The 14,844-nt window shown below is 48.4% G+C and overlaps 1 protein-coding gene across 1 annotated transcript in view; it reads left to right on the top strand.

The window, feature by feature from the left end:
* LOC135904532 (neprilysin-1-like) overlaps positions 1–14,844 on the top strand; it is a 196,942-nt gene that overhangs the window by 128,789 nt on the left and 53,309 nt on the right. The window contains exons 5-7 of the mRNA XM_065435340.2: positions 6,571–6,732; positions 10,491–10,574; positions 14,378–14,583. Coding sequence (XP_065291412.1) covers positions 6,571–6,732; positions 10,491–10,574; positions 14,378–14,583 — 452 coding nt within the window. The remainder of the gene's footprint in view (positions 1–6,570; positions 6,733–10,490; positions 10,575–14,377; positions 14,584–14,844) is intronic.

Genomic DNA, 14,844 nt, shown 5'->3' with positions numbered 1-14,844 from the left:
GCGAGGCCGTCGTCGTCGATCCATGGCCGGCGAGGCCGCGCTCGCTTCATTTGCGCTCGATCCGTGCGGAAGAGACGGGGTGACGACGCCCGGGTGCGGCCGGAAAGCGCGTCGCCCAGGGCATGGGCGCCGACGGGCGAGCCAGCGGGCCACACCGCTGCGTTCGGTCGAGTCGAGAAAAGTCCGTTCGAGAAAAACAACAGCAACGGAAACTGCAAAATAAGCAAAAGCTAATGAAAAAAAAAGAAAGAACACTCATCGGCCACCACATCTCGCTCATTCAATTGGAAGCTCTCTTTTCAAGGCTTCCTTTCTCGCTCGCCCCAGCTGGACGGCCCTTTCCTCGCACATTCCTGCCCCTACGTATTGCCCCAACCAAACAAGCGGCAAGTAAGCATTGCAGGAAGAATACCAGCCTGTCCGACTTGCGGAATTCCGCGGCCTGTCCAGCATCACACCTCACTGGCGCCAGCTCGGGGCGAGTTGAATGCGCGCGGCGTCGGCCGCCACCTTTCTCGGAGCCAATCGGGCAGACTATTGAAATCACCCGGAGCGTAAAGAGGATTCTCGTGCGCGGAACGTTTGCAGTCCGCGTTTAACGTTCTTCCACGAAAACGCTCAGATGCTGCCCCATAACAAGCTTGCACGTGCAGGCGCCCATGACTCCCTACGAAAACGGAGACCGCCATCCGGATGGCTATAGGCTGCAGCGATTTGTTAGGCAACTCGTACTTTTTGCGTGAAATATTCGAGAATACTGCAGCAGGAGCTGTAGATAATAATAATAATAATAATAATAATAATAATAATAATAATAATAATAATAATAATCTTTATTTAAGGCAACAAGGTCTCGGATACAAGGGCAAAAGGCAGATGTGTTCTGCCTGACCGGACCCAAGCACCCGAATACTCACACTCAGAGCCTATGGAAACAGAAAGAACATAATACACTACCGTCACATACACAACACAGTTTTATACAAAGTAAAAAACCGAGCAATGTATAGCCTTCATTATATTACTTTGAAAAACCGCGCTTAAGCTTAACTTAGGCATCACGAACGTGGAATAAATAAAGGTTAGTTCATCTTGCACTTCGCACATGAGAAAACATTAGAGAGTTTTAGAATAGGGATCCTACACGTTTTGGGGCCCCAGAGAAATAGCGTCGAAGCCACTGCGCATGCGCGAGACGCAGAGTGCGTTTGCGTTTTGCGTTGGGCACGCTATTTCACTGGTTTAGCAGGAGCCCCAAAAGTTACCCAAAAGATTTGGGTAAACAAGCATGGCGACACCCATCGAAGCGACGGCTCTAACCTAGCACCAAAGTGGGTTCGAGAAGTGACTGCGGTTATCGCTTTCTCTCAAATAGCGTGTGTTATGAAGATTGATTCATTAGACGCCGCTGATTCCGAATTTGATTGTGCATTTGATGGCTCGTAGGCCTAACACGGCTTAGCCTGGCTCGTGAAGGCACGTAAAGTTGGTTACTCAAAACTAAGCGCAACTAATTGTTTGCTGCTAATAGAACAACCTCTAAGTTGTAATTAAACGCAAATACACGAAAGTTGAAATTACTATTCTTATCACAAAATGGTATATTTTATTTAATTATTTCTAGTAGCTTTTCTTTGACGCCGTAGTGGCGCTGTCAGCGCAAGACGCTGTCCGCAAACGCAAAGCCCTGTTCTAAATCTCTTCACTCCTGCGTGCCCCAACGCAGACATCCGGAAAGTTCTTTGAGGCCCCAAACTTCTGGGGCCCCTATTCTAAAACTCTCGGTTAGCGTATCGTTGAAAAACAACTTGCCACCGGTGAGAGGTGGACCGACACCCATTTTCGACACGGCCAGCATATTATGGCTGCACACCGCGACCCGTGAGCGGTACCAGGCTTGGCTGTGTTTCAAGCTGTATTGAGACCATTGTCGCATACGTGCCACAGACTAAGCACTAATACACGTTCATCTGAAGTGACTCGGAGATGGGCGCTTGATAAATTCGCCCCCTCGAAGCTCCCTGGCATGACACAAGCTCGCACAAAGTGTAGTACATGGCAGCTCCTCCACGCTCCCTGTTTACCAACCGAACCTCGTACCTGCACAAGGAGTCCTCGTTGCACAATAAAGCATGCGACGAATTTAGGCTGTCTCTCGCTTGGCCATACTGATCGGCCGGTCTATTGTTTATCAAACATATTGGCACCAAGTACCAGTTCCTCTTCACGTTCACCTTGAACCACATGACATTTTCCTTTTGTGCGCACGTGTTCAAGGAACACTTTCTCTCTTCTTTCCGCTGCCTCCTCCCCTTTCGTCTGTGTATGCGGTAGCCAACCTAAAGCTTTCTCGGTTAAGAGCAAGCGATGACTCGAGATTTCTAACTGAATTGGAATGGACAAATCGTTCTACAGGGCACCCACTGTGCCCGACTCGAGAAACAAATAGCGACATCGCAATTTTGTAAGTTGCACCTATTAAGACATGGAAAGTGGACAGAATCAATGCATTAAACACCACTCTCAAATATACCATCAACTTATTGCGAGAAAGGCTTCTGAAAAACGCTCGCAAGCATCTCAACAATTTCACGTAAACTAGTCTACCAAATTTGTCCGATTTAAATGTTTCTAACACATGCAGTTTCGAGAACTTCGATATATTTTCTTTGCACAGAGTTACGGATCTGTAAACTTCGCACTTCGAATTTTTTAAACATTTATTTTCGCAATGCTGGTAAAAAGTACGAGGTCCTAAATATAAATTCTCTTTTCCTAACTTTCTTTCTCAAGTGCAGATAATTTTGTTCAAATCGGTCCAGTGGGTGTCTTGCGAGACATGTCCTGCGTTTTTCATCATCGTCATCATCATCATCATAAACATCATCAGCAGCAGCAGCGGCAGCCTAGTTACGCCCACTGCAGGGCAAAGGCCTCTCCCGTACTTCTCCAACAACCCCGGTAATGTACTAATTGTGGCCATGCCGTGCCTGCAAACTTCTTAATCTCATCCGCCCACCTAACTTTCTGCCGCCCCCTGCTACGCTTCCCTTCCCTTGGGATCCAGTCCGTAACCCTTAATGACCATCGGTTATCTTCCCTCCTCATTACATGTCCTGCGCCTGCCCATTTCTTTTTCTTGATTTCAAATAAGATGTCATTAACTCGCGTTTGTTCCCTCATCCAATCTGCTCTTTTCTTATCCCTTAACGTTACACCTATCATTCTTCTTTCCATAGCTCGTTGCGTCGTCCTCAATTTAAGTAGAACCCTTTTCGTAAGCCTCCAGGTTTCTGCCCCGTAGGTGAGTACTGGTAAGACACAGCTGTTATACACTTTTCTCTTGAGAGATAATGGCAACCTGCTGTTCATGATCTGAGAATGACTCCCAAACGCACCCCGCCCATTCTTATTCTTCTGACTATTTCAGTCTCATTACCGGATCCGCAGTCACTACCTGTCCTAAGTAGATGTATTCCCTTACCACTTCCAGTGCCTCGCTACCCATCGCAAACTGCTGTTCTCTTCCCGAGACTGTTAAACATTACTTTAGTTTTCTGCAGATTAATCTTTAGACCCACCCTTCTGCTTTGCCTCTCCAGGTCAATGAGCATGCACTGCAATTGGTCCCCTGAGTTACTAAGCAAGGCAATATCATCAGCGAATCGCATGTTACTGAGGTATTCTCCATTAACTCTTATCCCCAATTCTTCCCAATCCAGGCCTCTGAATACCTCCTGTAAAGACGCTGTGAATGGCATCGGAGAGATCGTATCTCCCTGCCTGACGCCCTTCTTTATTGGGATTTTGTTGCTTTCTTTATGGAGGGCTATACTGTGGCTGTGGAGCCGCTAGAGATATCTTTTAGTATTTTTACATATGGCTCGTCTACACCCTGATTCCGTATGCCTGCATGACTGCTGCGGTTTCGACTGAATCAAACGCTTTCTCGTAATCAATGACAGCTATATATAAAGGTTGGTTATATTCTGCACATTTCTCTATCACCTGACTGATAGTGTGAACATGGTCTATTGTTGAGTAGCCTTTACGGAATCCTGCCTGGTCCTTTGGTTGACGGAAGTCTAAGGTGTTCCTGATTCTATTTGCAATTACCTTAGTAAATAGTTTGTAGGCAACGGACAATAAGCTGATCGGTCTATAATTTTTCAAGTCTTTGGCGTTTCCTTTCTTATGGATTAGGATTATGTTAGCGTTCTTCCAAGATTCCGGTACGCTCGAAGTCATGAGGCATTGCGTATACAGGGTGAACAGTTTTTCTGCCCACTATCCTTCAACAAATCTGCTGTTACGTGATCCTCCCCAGCTGCCTTCCTCCTTTGCATAGCTCCCAAGGCTTTCTTTACTTCTTCCGGCGTTACTTGTGGGATTTCAAATTCCTCTAGACTGCTCTCTCTTCCGTTATCGTCGTGGGTGCCACTGGTACTGTATAAATCTCTATAGAACTCAGCCACTTGAACTGTCTCATCCATATTAGTAATGATATTGCCGGTTTTGTCTCTTAACGCATATATATGATTCTTGCCTATACCTAGTTTCTTCTTCACTGCTTTTAGGCTTCCTCCGTTCCTGAGAGCATGTTCAATTCTATCCATATTATACTTCCTTATGTCAGCTGTCTTACGGTTGTTGATTAACTTGGAAAGTTCTGCCAGTTCTATTCTAGTTGTAGGGTTAGAGGCTTTCATTCATTCGCGTTTCTTGATCAGATCTTTCGTCTCCTGCGATAGCTTACTCGCATTTTAACGGACTTACCACCGACTTCTATTGTACACTGCTTAATGATGCCCGTAAGATAGTTGTTCGTTGCTTCAACACTAAGGTCCTCTTCCTGAGTTAAAGCCGAATACCTGTTTTGTAGCTTGATCCGGAATTCCTCTATTTTCCCTCTTACCACTAACTCATTGATCGGCTTCTTATGTACCAGTTTTTTCCGTTCCCTCCTCAAGTCTAAGCTAATTCGAGTTCTTACCATCCTATGGTCACTGCAGCACACCTTGCCGAGCACGTCCACATCTTGTATGATGCCAGGGTTAGCGCAGAGTTTAAATTCTATTTCATTTCTAGTCTCGCCATTCGGGCTCCTCCACGTCCACTTTCGGCTATCCCGCTTGCGGAAGAAGGTATTCATTATCCGCATATCATTCTGTTCTGCAAACTCTACTAATAACTCTCCCCTGCTATTCCTAGAGCCTATGCCATATTCCCCCACTGACGTGTCTCCAGCCTGCTTCTTGCCTACTCTGGCATTGAGGTCACCCATAAGTATAATGTATTTTGTTTTGACTTTACCCATCCCCGATTGCACGACTTCATAGAACCTTTGGACTTCATGGTCATCAGGACTGGATGTTGAAGCGTATACCTGTAGGACCTTCAATTTAATTTTTACAACAAGACCTGCCACCCTTTCGTTAATGCTATAGAATTCCTGCATGTTACCAGCTATATCCTTATTAATCAGGAATCCGACTCCTAGTTCTCGTCTCTCCGCTAAGTCTTATTTTGTTATAGCGCAAGCTTGACACGGACAACAGAAGGCACATCTGACACACACAGCGCTACTTTCAACAACAGATTTATTTCTCGTTCTCGTCGCTATATATAGCGACGAGAAGAGCCCGGTAGCACAGCCCCGGTAGCACAACCCCGGTAGCACAGGACGTGCCCACTTTTCAGCACTGTATATGCTTCTTTCGTCCTCCTAACTTCACTAAGTCCTATTATATCCCATTTACTGCCCTCTATAGTTCCTCCAATAGCACTGCTAGATTTGCCTCACTAGATAACGTTCCAGCGTTAAACGTTGCCACGTTCAGACTCCAATGGCGGCCTGTCCGTAACCAGGGATTCTTAGCACCCTCTGCTGCGTCGCAGGACTGACCGCCGCCGTGATCAGTTGCTTCCCAGCTGCTGGGGACTGAGCGTTTTTACGATTACATTAATATAGGCGGCATCGGAGCTGGCCCCCGAGGTACAAAGTTTCATAACGCTGGTGTTTGCGTAGTGTACGAAAGTAGGAAAAAAAAAAGGACAGTGACGAGTGAGGGCATATCTCGGCATTCACTGCCGGGATTGCAAGTGCACCCCCCCCCCTCCTTCATCAGTGCGTGGTATTGGCATGGCATAGGTCGCAGCGAACCCGAGGAATAATACAAGCGGAGTACGTTCACGATCTAGGTGACCGCAGTGTAAGCACCCCTTCCATTGATCTGTCACGACCTGAACGAGATTACTTGGCCGAGCGCAGGGCAGTCGCGGGCACATGAAGTGATCCGACTCATCCACGATGTGCTGGCTCTGCGTATCCCCCCTTTTCTGTGTGTTTTCCCGTTTGCCGCGCATATATATTAGGCTCGTCCGCAAATAAAGATCTGCAGTAAAAAGTTAGCGCTCTTTACTCCTCTCTGTACTTGTTTACCTAATTTCGTGATCTACGCAGAAACCGCCGTTATGAACCACGTCCAACTCGGCCAAGCCTCTACCCTAGTACAAAGCTTCCTCCGTGTTGTCTCCCTCTCTCTCACTCGGTTGCCCGTTCCATCGCAGCGTCGTCCCTGCTGAACGGCATGGATCAGAGCGCGGACCCGTGCTCAGACTTCTTCCAGTACGCATGCGGCTCGTGGAACAAGCGGCACCAGATTCCAGAGGACCGGCCCAGCATCTCCACCTTCGAGGTGCTCTCCGACGAGCTGCAGATCATACTCAAAGGTCTCTCACTATCTCTCTCCCCTCCGGCGTGTCTTGCATTCCATCGCTTCTTGCTCTTCGAGACGTGGCAAAATTCAGTATCCGTGAGCAATGGGCACGGCACCACGCATGTGACCGTAGCTGCCGAAGATTGCACTACGCGTCCGTGGGCGCTGTAAAGCGTCTGAAGTGCGAACTTTCTTGAAGAACGTAACGAAGCACAGATTCTTCAGAGAGCCTCAGAAAAATTTAACCTTTAGTAATTTAGTAATTCAGTAAAAAAAAAAGTAGCCTCAACAATTTAGCGGAAAAACGTTGCCTTTACGATGATCGCCTTAAATTCTGTACTGTAAGCATACATAGTACTAATTTGACGAAAATATGAGATAGCTAATTCATTGTTAACTGTTCGCATGTTAGTAAAATCTATACCTGAAGCTTGTACTCGTCCTGACAAATAGTGCAAGGGCAAACACTGTGATTATTGTTGCACCTGCTCTGCTCTTTTCTTTTTCTCTTGATTTCATAAAATCACAAACGGGAACACTTAGTCCTCGTTGCACGAAAAAGCACCATCAGTGCGAGATTAAGGTCGCTTTTATTTCAGTGGTACCGGGGCCCAAAAATAGCGAAGGCGCCTTTCTGTCGAAAGCGATAGCGAGGTTTATAGCGTTGCGCTTGAACTTCTCGCACGGTGTTGCCACAAAGCGTGGAGGAGGCGACGTGCTGGCGGCGGTGGCGGCGCAGCACGCGAGACAAGTGCAGCTACGCACCAGAAACAGCGCCCTCTGGCAGATGCCGCCGGCAGTGAAGTCACAGGCGTCGTACCTAGATTTTGCAGGGACGCCGGTGGAAAATCATGGGCGTTTGTCGGCGCCCAGTGGAAGGATTAAACTGGCTGTTCGCTCCACTTGTACTCACCACTGTGTATGTGCCGTGCGCACAGCCGCTCATGCCAGCAGCGGAAACAAGAACGCTGGCCGACAGAGCGTCACGGTGCATCCACTGGGCTTCGCCGTGTACGCAACCAAGCTAAGCTCGTACGTAACAAATGTAATAAATTACTCGTATTGAATTAGATGTTTTGGCAGTTCTATAGTTGGTCGATTACTTTTTTCGCTGGGTAACGCTCAGTGTAACTCCATCATTTCGTTATTTTAAAGCGAAAGCTTTACTGGCCGCGAACTTGCGATTTCGCCGTGGCGGTGCTCCGAGGAGGCACATGACGTCAGAATGTGCGCCTCGCCGCGAATATTACTTTTTCCCACTCCCTAGTCACGAATGCGCATGCGCCACTATAGTAACACCGAGTGTTTCGCCGCTGCGCAGCGCCGCGCCTTTCCGCTTCCGCCGTTTGGTATGACGTCACACCGCGTTCCTCGTCGTTGCGCTTGCGTCCGCTCACTTCGCCAGCTGCGTCGCATGCCTGATAACATGTCGGAGGATTGAAAAGGAGAGCTCGCGTGCGCCGCAAACACAGCTGAGTATGAACGGCGACAATTCTGATAAGCAGGAGGGGGCCTAGAATTGACATCGGAACGAGATGTAGACGAAACCAATCGCTCAGGAAACAGACGAACAGCGCGCCGAACGACTGGCTAAACGCCGCAACATGGCTAGACAACCAGACTAACCTGGACTTGCAATCAAGGTTAACCAAAGCTAACCATGCTATCCCTTAGCTTTCGCTACGTATATCCTGGCATAGCCGAGCTAAGCCACTGCCTTTTTTTATGCGAAGCATATTACGAGGGCTCAACCCAGCTCCTCAGGCGCGGCGGTGACCATGAAATCACGTGACACCGTGACGTCACGACAGAGGAGAAGTGGCTTTGGCTCAACTCTTGCAAGACGGGCTGGGTGGGAATCGAACCAGGGTCTCCGGAGTGTGGGACGGAGACGCTACCACTGAGCCACGAGTACAACGCTTCAAAGCGGTACAAAAGCGCCTCTAGTGAATGCGGTGTTGCCTTAGAAACGCGCTGTTTCTAAGGCGTGCGTCTCTTGCTCAGGCGCACATTTCGTTGCCGCGCCGAACGCTGCTTTGCTCGACGCTCACCGCGTCCAATGCGGGGCGCGTAGTCGCTGCCCTGTAGCCCATTGTCTTACACCCCTTGGCGGGTCGACGGGAACGCTGTCGCGTTCCACTCTTGAAGGCGAAGAAGTAATGCATGAGTTGTTTCTTCGTCTAGCCGAACCAAATATAGCCAAGCAACAGCAGTTCACCAGGCTAAACAGTGGTTCAACAACTAAAATAAAGGCTAGTATGCTTCGCATCCTGGGCTTAACCTTACCTAAGCCACAGCCATTTTTTTTAAGCAATCTATCGCTTTAACCAATTTCGTTGTTGGCGAGACAAGCTGCAACAAGAGACGCAATTTCGAGCGCCCGGCAACTTACCGCAGTGAAACGCAGCCGCCTCGCGTGTGCGCTGACCTGAGGCCCCCGCCGCCGGGTGCAGGCAGCACTTGCGCCGCGTCGCTGTGCAGCGTCGCGATGGGCGGCAACGAGTGCCACCACGTCGGGGCGCTCACGTTTAGCGAGCTCTGTCTTTTCTGTTGTCGCCAGATGCTCCCCGGCATTGCACGTTGCGTATACCTTCGGACGCACGTAAGGCTAGCACGAGTTCTTTTTTCGACTACTGGCTCGAGTTGAGTGAGTAACCATAACCTTATGCGCAATGTGTTCGTACGTTACAACACCGCCTTTCCCTCCAGCATGCTTATGGAGCCAGTTTTCAGTGGGGATGCTGATGCTTTCACAAGAAATTGAGGGAAGATGATCGCCAAATACTTTGAAAAACCAATTGTTCGCGAAGATAACGTGTCAAGTGCTGCAGATGACGCGCTGAAAGAGCCAGGCCAGTTCGTCGCACTGTACTTGCGCAATATTAATAAATATTGGTAGTAAAGTAACGCAAATGTAATATATAACTTTCGGGTCGTAGTTTAAGTACCCTCGCTGGGCAGTAATTGGTCACGGTAATCTATCGCACTTGTGAATGAACTAATTGTAATTGCAATTGGTTACTTTTTTTTCTGAAGCGTGCACAAGCCGGTACCAAAACAACTGCGCGACTCTCCCTTTAACCTTTAATGGGCCGTGCATGAACCATCAATATCTGGGCGGCACGACAACAGTGGCATCGGCGCCGACAAGGCTCGAGCGCGCCTCGACTGTCGATATAATTGATGTCGCAATAAAAGGATCGGAAAATCGAGCAAAAACAAATACGACACTGGAAAACTGGAAGCTGGCTCATCAGAAAAAAAGATTCCTTGCGCTAGTCACGCAAGCACTCGGGACGCAATTAAGTTCTTCAAAGTTTCTTCCGCCGCCAAGAACTCGTTTCGCTTCATTTTCATTAACTGTGTACTGAAGACTAGCTCCTATTAGTCCCTTTGCGCTTGAGAGTTCAGTGCAAATGCGATAGATAATCCCTTCAGACTTCATGACCTCCAATAATGACACCGCCTTAAACTAATGTTCAAACCGGTCTTGTTTCTATCCATTATTAAGCATCTTTATTCTAACTGTTTGATAAGAAAAGACAGCACGTTTTACAATCTGTGTCGTTGTTAGTTTTAGTTCCTGGGTGTTTTTTTTTCTGCTGTTCATTAATTAGCCTAACATTTCTTACGCAAAGCTGACCAGCACGCTGTCCTTCAATTGTAACTCAGTAAGCCGTCAGATCACTAAAACATCTCAGACTGGCGATTTCCTCAACGGGAACGCGTCGGTCTTCAGCTGACAGAGAATGCTTCCCGTTGTTTCTGCAGATTTGCTCGAGGAGCCGCCGAACCCGTATGACAACAGTGCCACCATCAAGGCAAAGACACTTTACAACTCATGCATGAAACTGAGTAAGGCATGAAACGACTATTGTCTTCATGTGGTTTTCTTTTCTTTTTCGTCTCTGTAACGTCATATTGTAACGTCATTTTTATTTTTATAGGGGGGGGGGGGTGAAAATTTCCGTTGAATTCATTGGAAAAAGGACACAGCCCCCCCCCCAAAAAAAAACAGGGACGCGAGAGAGCGGCACGCACACAGCGCCTTCCTGTCTTTCCCGCGTACTTTTTTCCACAACACAGAGGAATAACGTACACCACGCCAGTGATGCCAGGGCACAAAACCCTTCCTGTGTTTCACAGTACAACGGCCACGCCTGGCTTGTGAAGCAATCTTGAAAAGCTTTCCTAGTTTTTCCGGGTCAAAAAAAAAAAAAAACACCATAACACCAGCGCGTTTCCCTATACCCTCTTCAGTCTCAGGGAGCACCATAACAATGTGTACAACACGGTACAGGGCCATCTAGGTATTCATTGCCGCGACCACGGGTGTAAGCCCTACTTGGAAAAAAGCAAAGTGCTGGCTAAGCATAGTTCACAGCTGACACGTGAAATCATTGTGGCAGATTTCATAAGGAAGTTTGATCGCTCGTGCGTCAGTTCTCCTTCGATTGCCCTTTCATCTCGGGAAATGGCATATCTTGACAGTGTTTGAATGGCAAGCATTCCATTTGCTCTGTAGGCACTTGGCTATCATTAGCAGCATTGCAAATGATGCTGCACGTTTTTTGCCGATCATTCGCATATTGCGCATAGTAGCGCCCTATATATTTATTCCTTCATGACTTCGCGAATAAACTGTTGTAAGTCAGCGCTGTGTGCTTGTCGCTCTCTCGTGTTCCTGTCTTTTCTGCGCTGTATCCTTTTCCCAATGAATCAACAACAAGCCTAAGCTTCCACGCTAGGGTGAACTCATTTTGCACGCTAACCGAAATGCACTAGGACGTTGAAATTAAGCCACTTTTTCAGGAACTTGTGCTGAAAATGGCGACGCGGGCTTTGTGGAATACAACTAGGACACAAAGCAGGAGTGTTGTGTCGTTGTTGCTAAAGTTGTTACGGAAATGAAACAAGAGAGGGAGGGAGGTGCTCAGACCAAAGCTTGTGTAAGAAGTGTCTTGCAGAATACAAACAATGTGACGCATTATTTAGAAACATCAACGCAATAAGGGGAACTATTCGGCCGAATATACGCGCGAGATTCTGGCCAGCCAACAGCGCGTCTCTATGTTTAACCAGTGTATAACCGGTGAATAAACATCTTCCAATGAATGGAAGCGCCTCCCCGCCTCCACTGTCTCAATTCGCGACACCACTAACTTCAAGATCGCCGTTCAAAGTGCGTTTGATTTTCTATTGTTATCCGGTATTCCAAATATTGTATATTTTCACCACTGCTTTCTGTTGCGCCTAATAGGCCTTGGAGAGTATGTAGAATAAATAAATAAATAAATAAATAAATAAATAAATAAATAAATAAATAAATTTTTCGTATTTATACATAATAATCTCTGTTGCCGCCACGCATTAATCTTGGTGCGGACATGACGGGTTATACAGCGTTGACCATTGGCGCCTCTTTACCTGTTAAAAAAAAAATTGGCAGTGGAGGTGCCAGACGGTGTTGTGTGATTCGTGAAGTGCAGTGCGGAATTATGCCAAGGGCAAAGTGTGTGGTGAGGCTGTGCGCGTTCTGCGCTCGGCTGACCTGCAACGAGAGAATAGGTACGTTAGAATCAAATGGTTCCCGGCGCACGCGGCAACGACGCGTCGGAGAAGCACGATAACCACAACGAGACGGCACACGCAGTGGCGCGAGCGCTAACCAGCCGCACCGCTGTAACCGGCCGTCCAACGTGGTGTAGTGCAAAGGACCGCATGACGACGTTCAACAAACTTACACAGTTTCACCGCCTGGCTCGAAGGACTTTCCCACCCCCGCACCGGGGGCTGAGCCGAGCGGAGGCGGTGCTGTTCACACAATTGCAAACTGGTTCCTTACCCACCTCAGTGTTAATGAATCATCTGTACCCGAAAGTATATGTGAGTGATGTGTGCCGCGTGTGCCAGCGGGAGAGGCCCACCCTGACGTACATCCTACGGGATTGCACCAAGTTCCCCGACGAAGCTTCGACAAGTACAACGGTTCCGCCGCGACTCGCGGCGGAATGCTACTGCCACGAAAGCCAAACCTGGGCCGTCCAGCAGGTCTCGGCGGCTCTTGACAGACAAAGGCCGAGCGAAACCGACGGAACGGTGCCCCTCAGGGCGACCGACCGCAGGAGTAACACGCGCTGGAGTTGAGTAGAGACCACCCGCTGAGAAGACGTCAGGGCCCGCGTCGCGGCGCCATTTAGTCATGGTGTCGGTCTGCAGGCGACTAAATAAAGTTGTTTCTCTCTCTCTCTATCTCTTACTCCTCAAAGAACATGCAAATAGATCCATCGTGCAAAGAGAGACAGGTAAAAAAAGAAACAGTTCAAAAAATTATGAATTCGCATGTTTTGCACGTAAATATTGTCGTAAGGTACTACCACCAGACTTCGGGCGAAGCGCCGAAGTCCGGTGGTTGTATCTTACGACAAACCTTACGTGAAAAGTTATATCAATCGTAGCAACTCATGCCCATGTGCGAACATAAGCGCTTGTGCCATTGGAGGTTCTAAAACGCGTCTTTCCCGCTGAATAAACATTGTGTATATATTAGAGAGTTTTAGTTTAGGGGACGCAAGCGGCTTGCGTACGCAAGAACTACGGGCGACGGTACTGCGCATGTGCAGACCCCTACCTCTGCGTCAGCGCATGCGCAGTACCGTCGCTCCTAGTTCTCGCGGGCGCAAGCCGCTTGCGTACCCTAAACTAAAACTCTCTATTAACAAAACTGACATGTGTTGCTTGCAGGCGCTAGTTGATGGCAGCAATCGCATAACCTCCGAGCCTAAACTCCTTTCGTTACACGCTTTGTAAAGAGGGTTCTTTCTCTTTTTTTTTTCATGACCGCAAGCATTTGGCAGAAGCCATCCTTACAAGCTGTTATATACAGGCCTGAGTAGCGCAAATGTGCAGATGTGACTGTGGCAGATTTTCTTGTGTAATGTTTTTGTCAACCGATTCAGAGCCAATAAAGTAAAACTCAAAAGACGCAAAGAGCAGGGTTTCACGTCGTCATCGAATTATTTTCGGTACTCCGTGGTGGACTGACTGGCGAGCCACAGGCTAGACGAGTTCTGTCTGAAGCCTATTTCTCCACCTTTTCTCAAATAAATAATCTCTAGCTGTTACACTGAAGAACCGACGTGCTCGCCGGAATGGTTGTGGAGAAACGGTGCTCCTTGATATTGACAATTAATCCGAGCATATCCTGCACGGTTTATCTAATGATAGCTACTGTATTGATTTGCCATGCTAAGTGCCAGTTTGAGATCCTTCATTCAATGCAGCACATGAGAAATTCAGTACGTACATTGCATTGTTTGCGTCGTTATGTCAGAGAGGCTGAGTGACGGCGGAGCTTTTAGAGAGTGGACAGGATGCGACGACGACAGTTCAGCTACCGTCGCATTTGTGTTGGATCGGAAGCAAAACAAAAAGCCACAAATAAGGGATCATCAGAGAGGAAGTGACAAGATAATTTATTAGAGGAAACGCAGACAGGTCGGCCTGAGTAGTCCACTAGCCTGCTAGTCTTCTCACTGGAAAGAGGAGAAAACGATGGGGAGCGATGACGACGATAGGCAGCATTACACGGCGTCTGGTTAATCTTATTTACCTGCGTGAAGTGAAGCGGGTGGTGTGTGCTCCGTGCTGTGTCGCAGACGTGATCGAGGAGATCGGCGACCAGCCCCTGCGCGTGGTGCTCCGTAGCCTGGGCGGGTGGCCCGTGACCGAGCCCAACTGGACGGCGCCTCCGTGGGGCGTCGAACGGCTACTGGGAGACCTGCGCGGGCGCTTCGACCAAGGGGTCGTCGTCGAGCAGTGGGTCGGACCCGACGACAAGAACTCCTCCGTCAACATCATACAGGTGAGGCTCAGCCCCGAAAATGGAGCGCGAGACTGAGAACAGCACCGCACGACTCGAATCAATATGAGCTCCACACTGCGAGGCTGTTGCTACGGCTCGACCCAATGACAACGTCTGTGGCGCGCGATGCACGCTTGTGGGGACTCGTGAGGAGTGCGTCCCCTCGCTGCAGGTGTTCTTTGACGACATCAGCAATGCGAAGTGCTTTCGCCGCCTCGACATTTATGGCGAACGCTGCCAAGTGCTTAAGAAGTAGGTAAT

The sequence above is a fragment of the Dermacentor albipictus genome, chromosome 2 (genome assembly GCF_038994185.2).
Source record: "Dermacentor albipictus isolate Rhodes 1998 colony chromosome 2, USDA_Dalb.pri_finalv2, whole genome shotgun sequence".
NCBI classification, from domain to species: domain Eukaryota; kingdom Metazoa; phylum Arthropoda; class Arachnida; order Ixodida; family Ixodidae; genus Dermacentor; species Dermacentor albipictus.
This window is presented reverse-complemented; position numbering and strand designations above follow the sequence as displayed.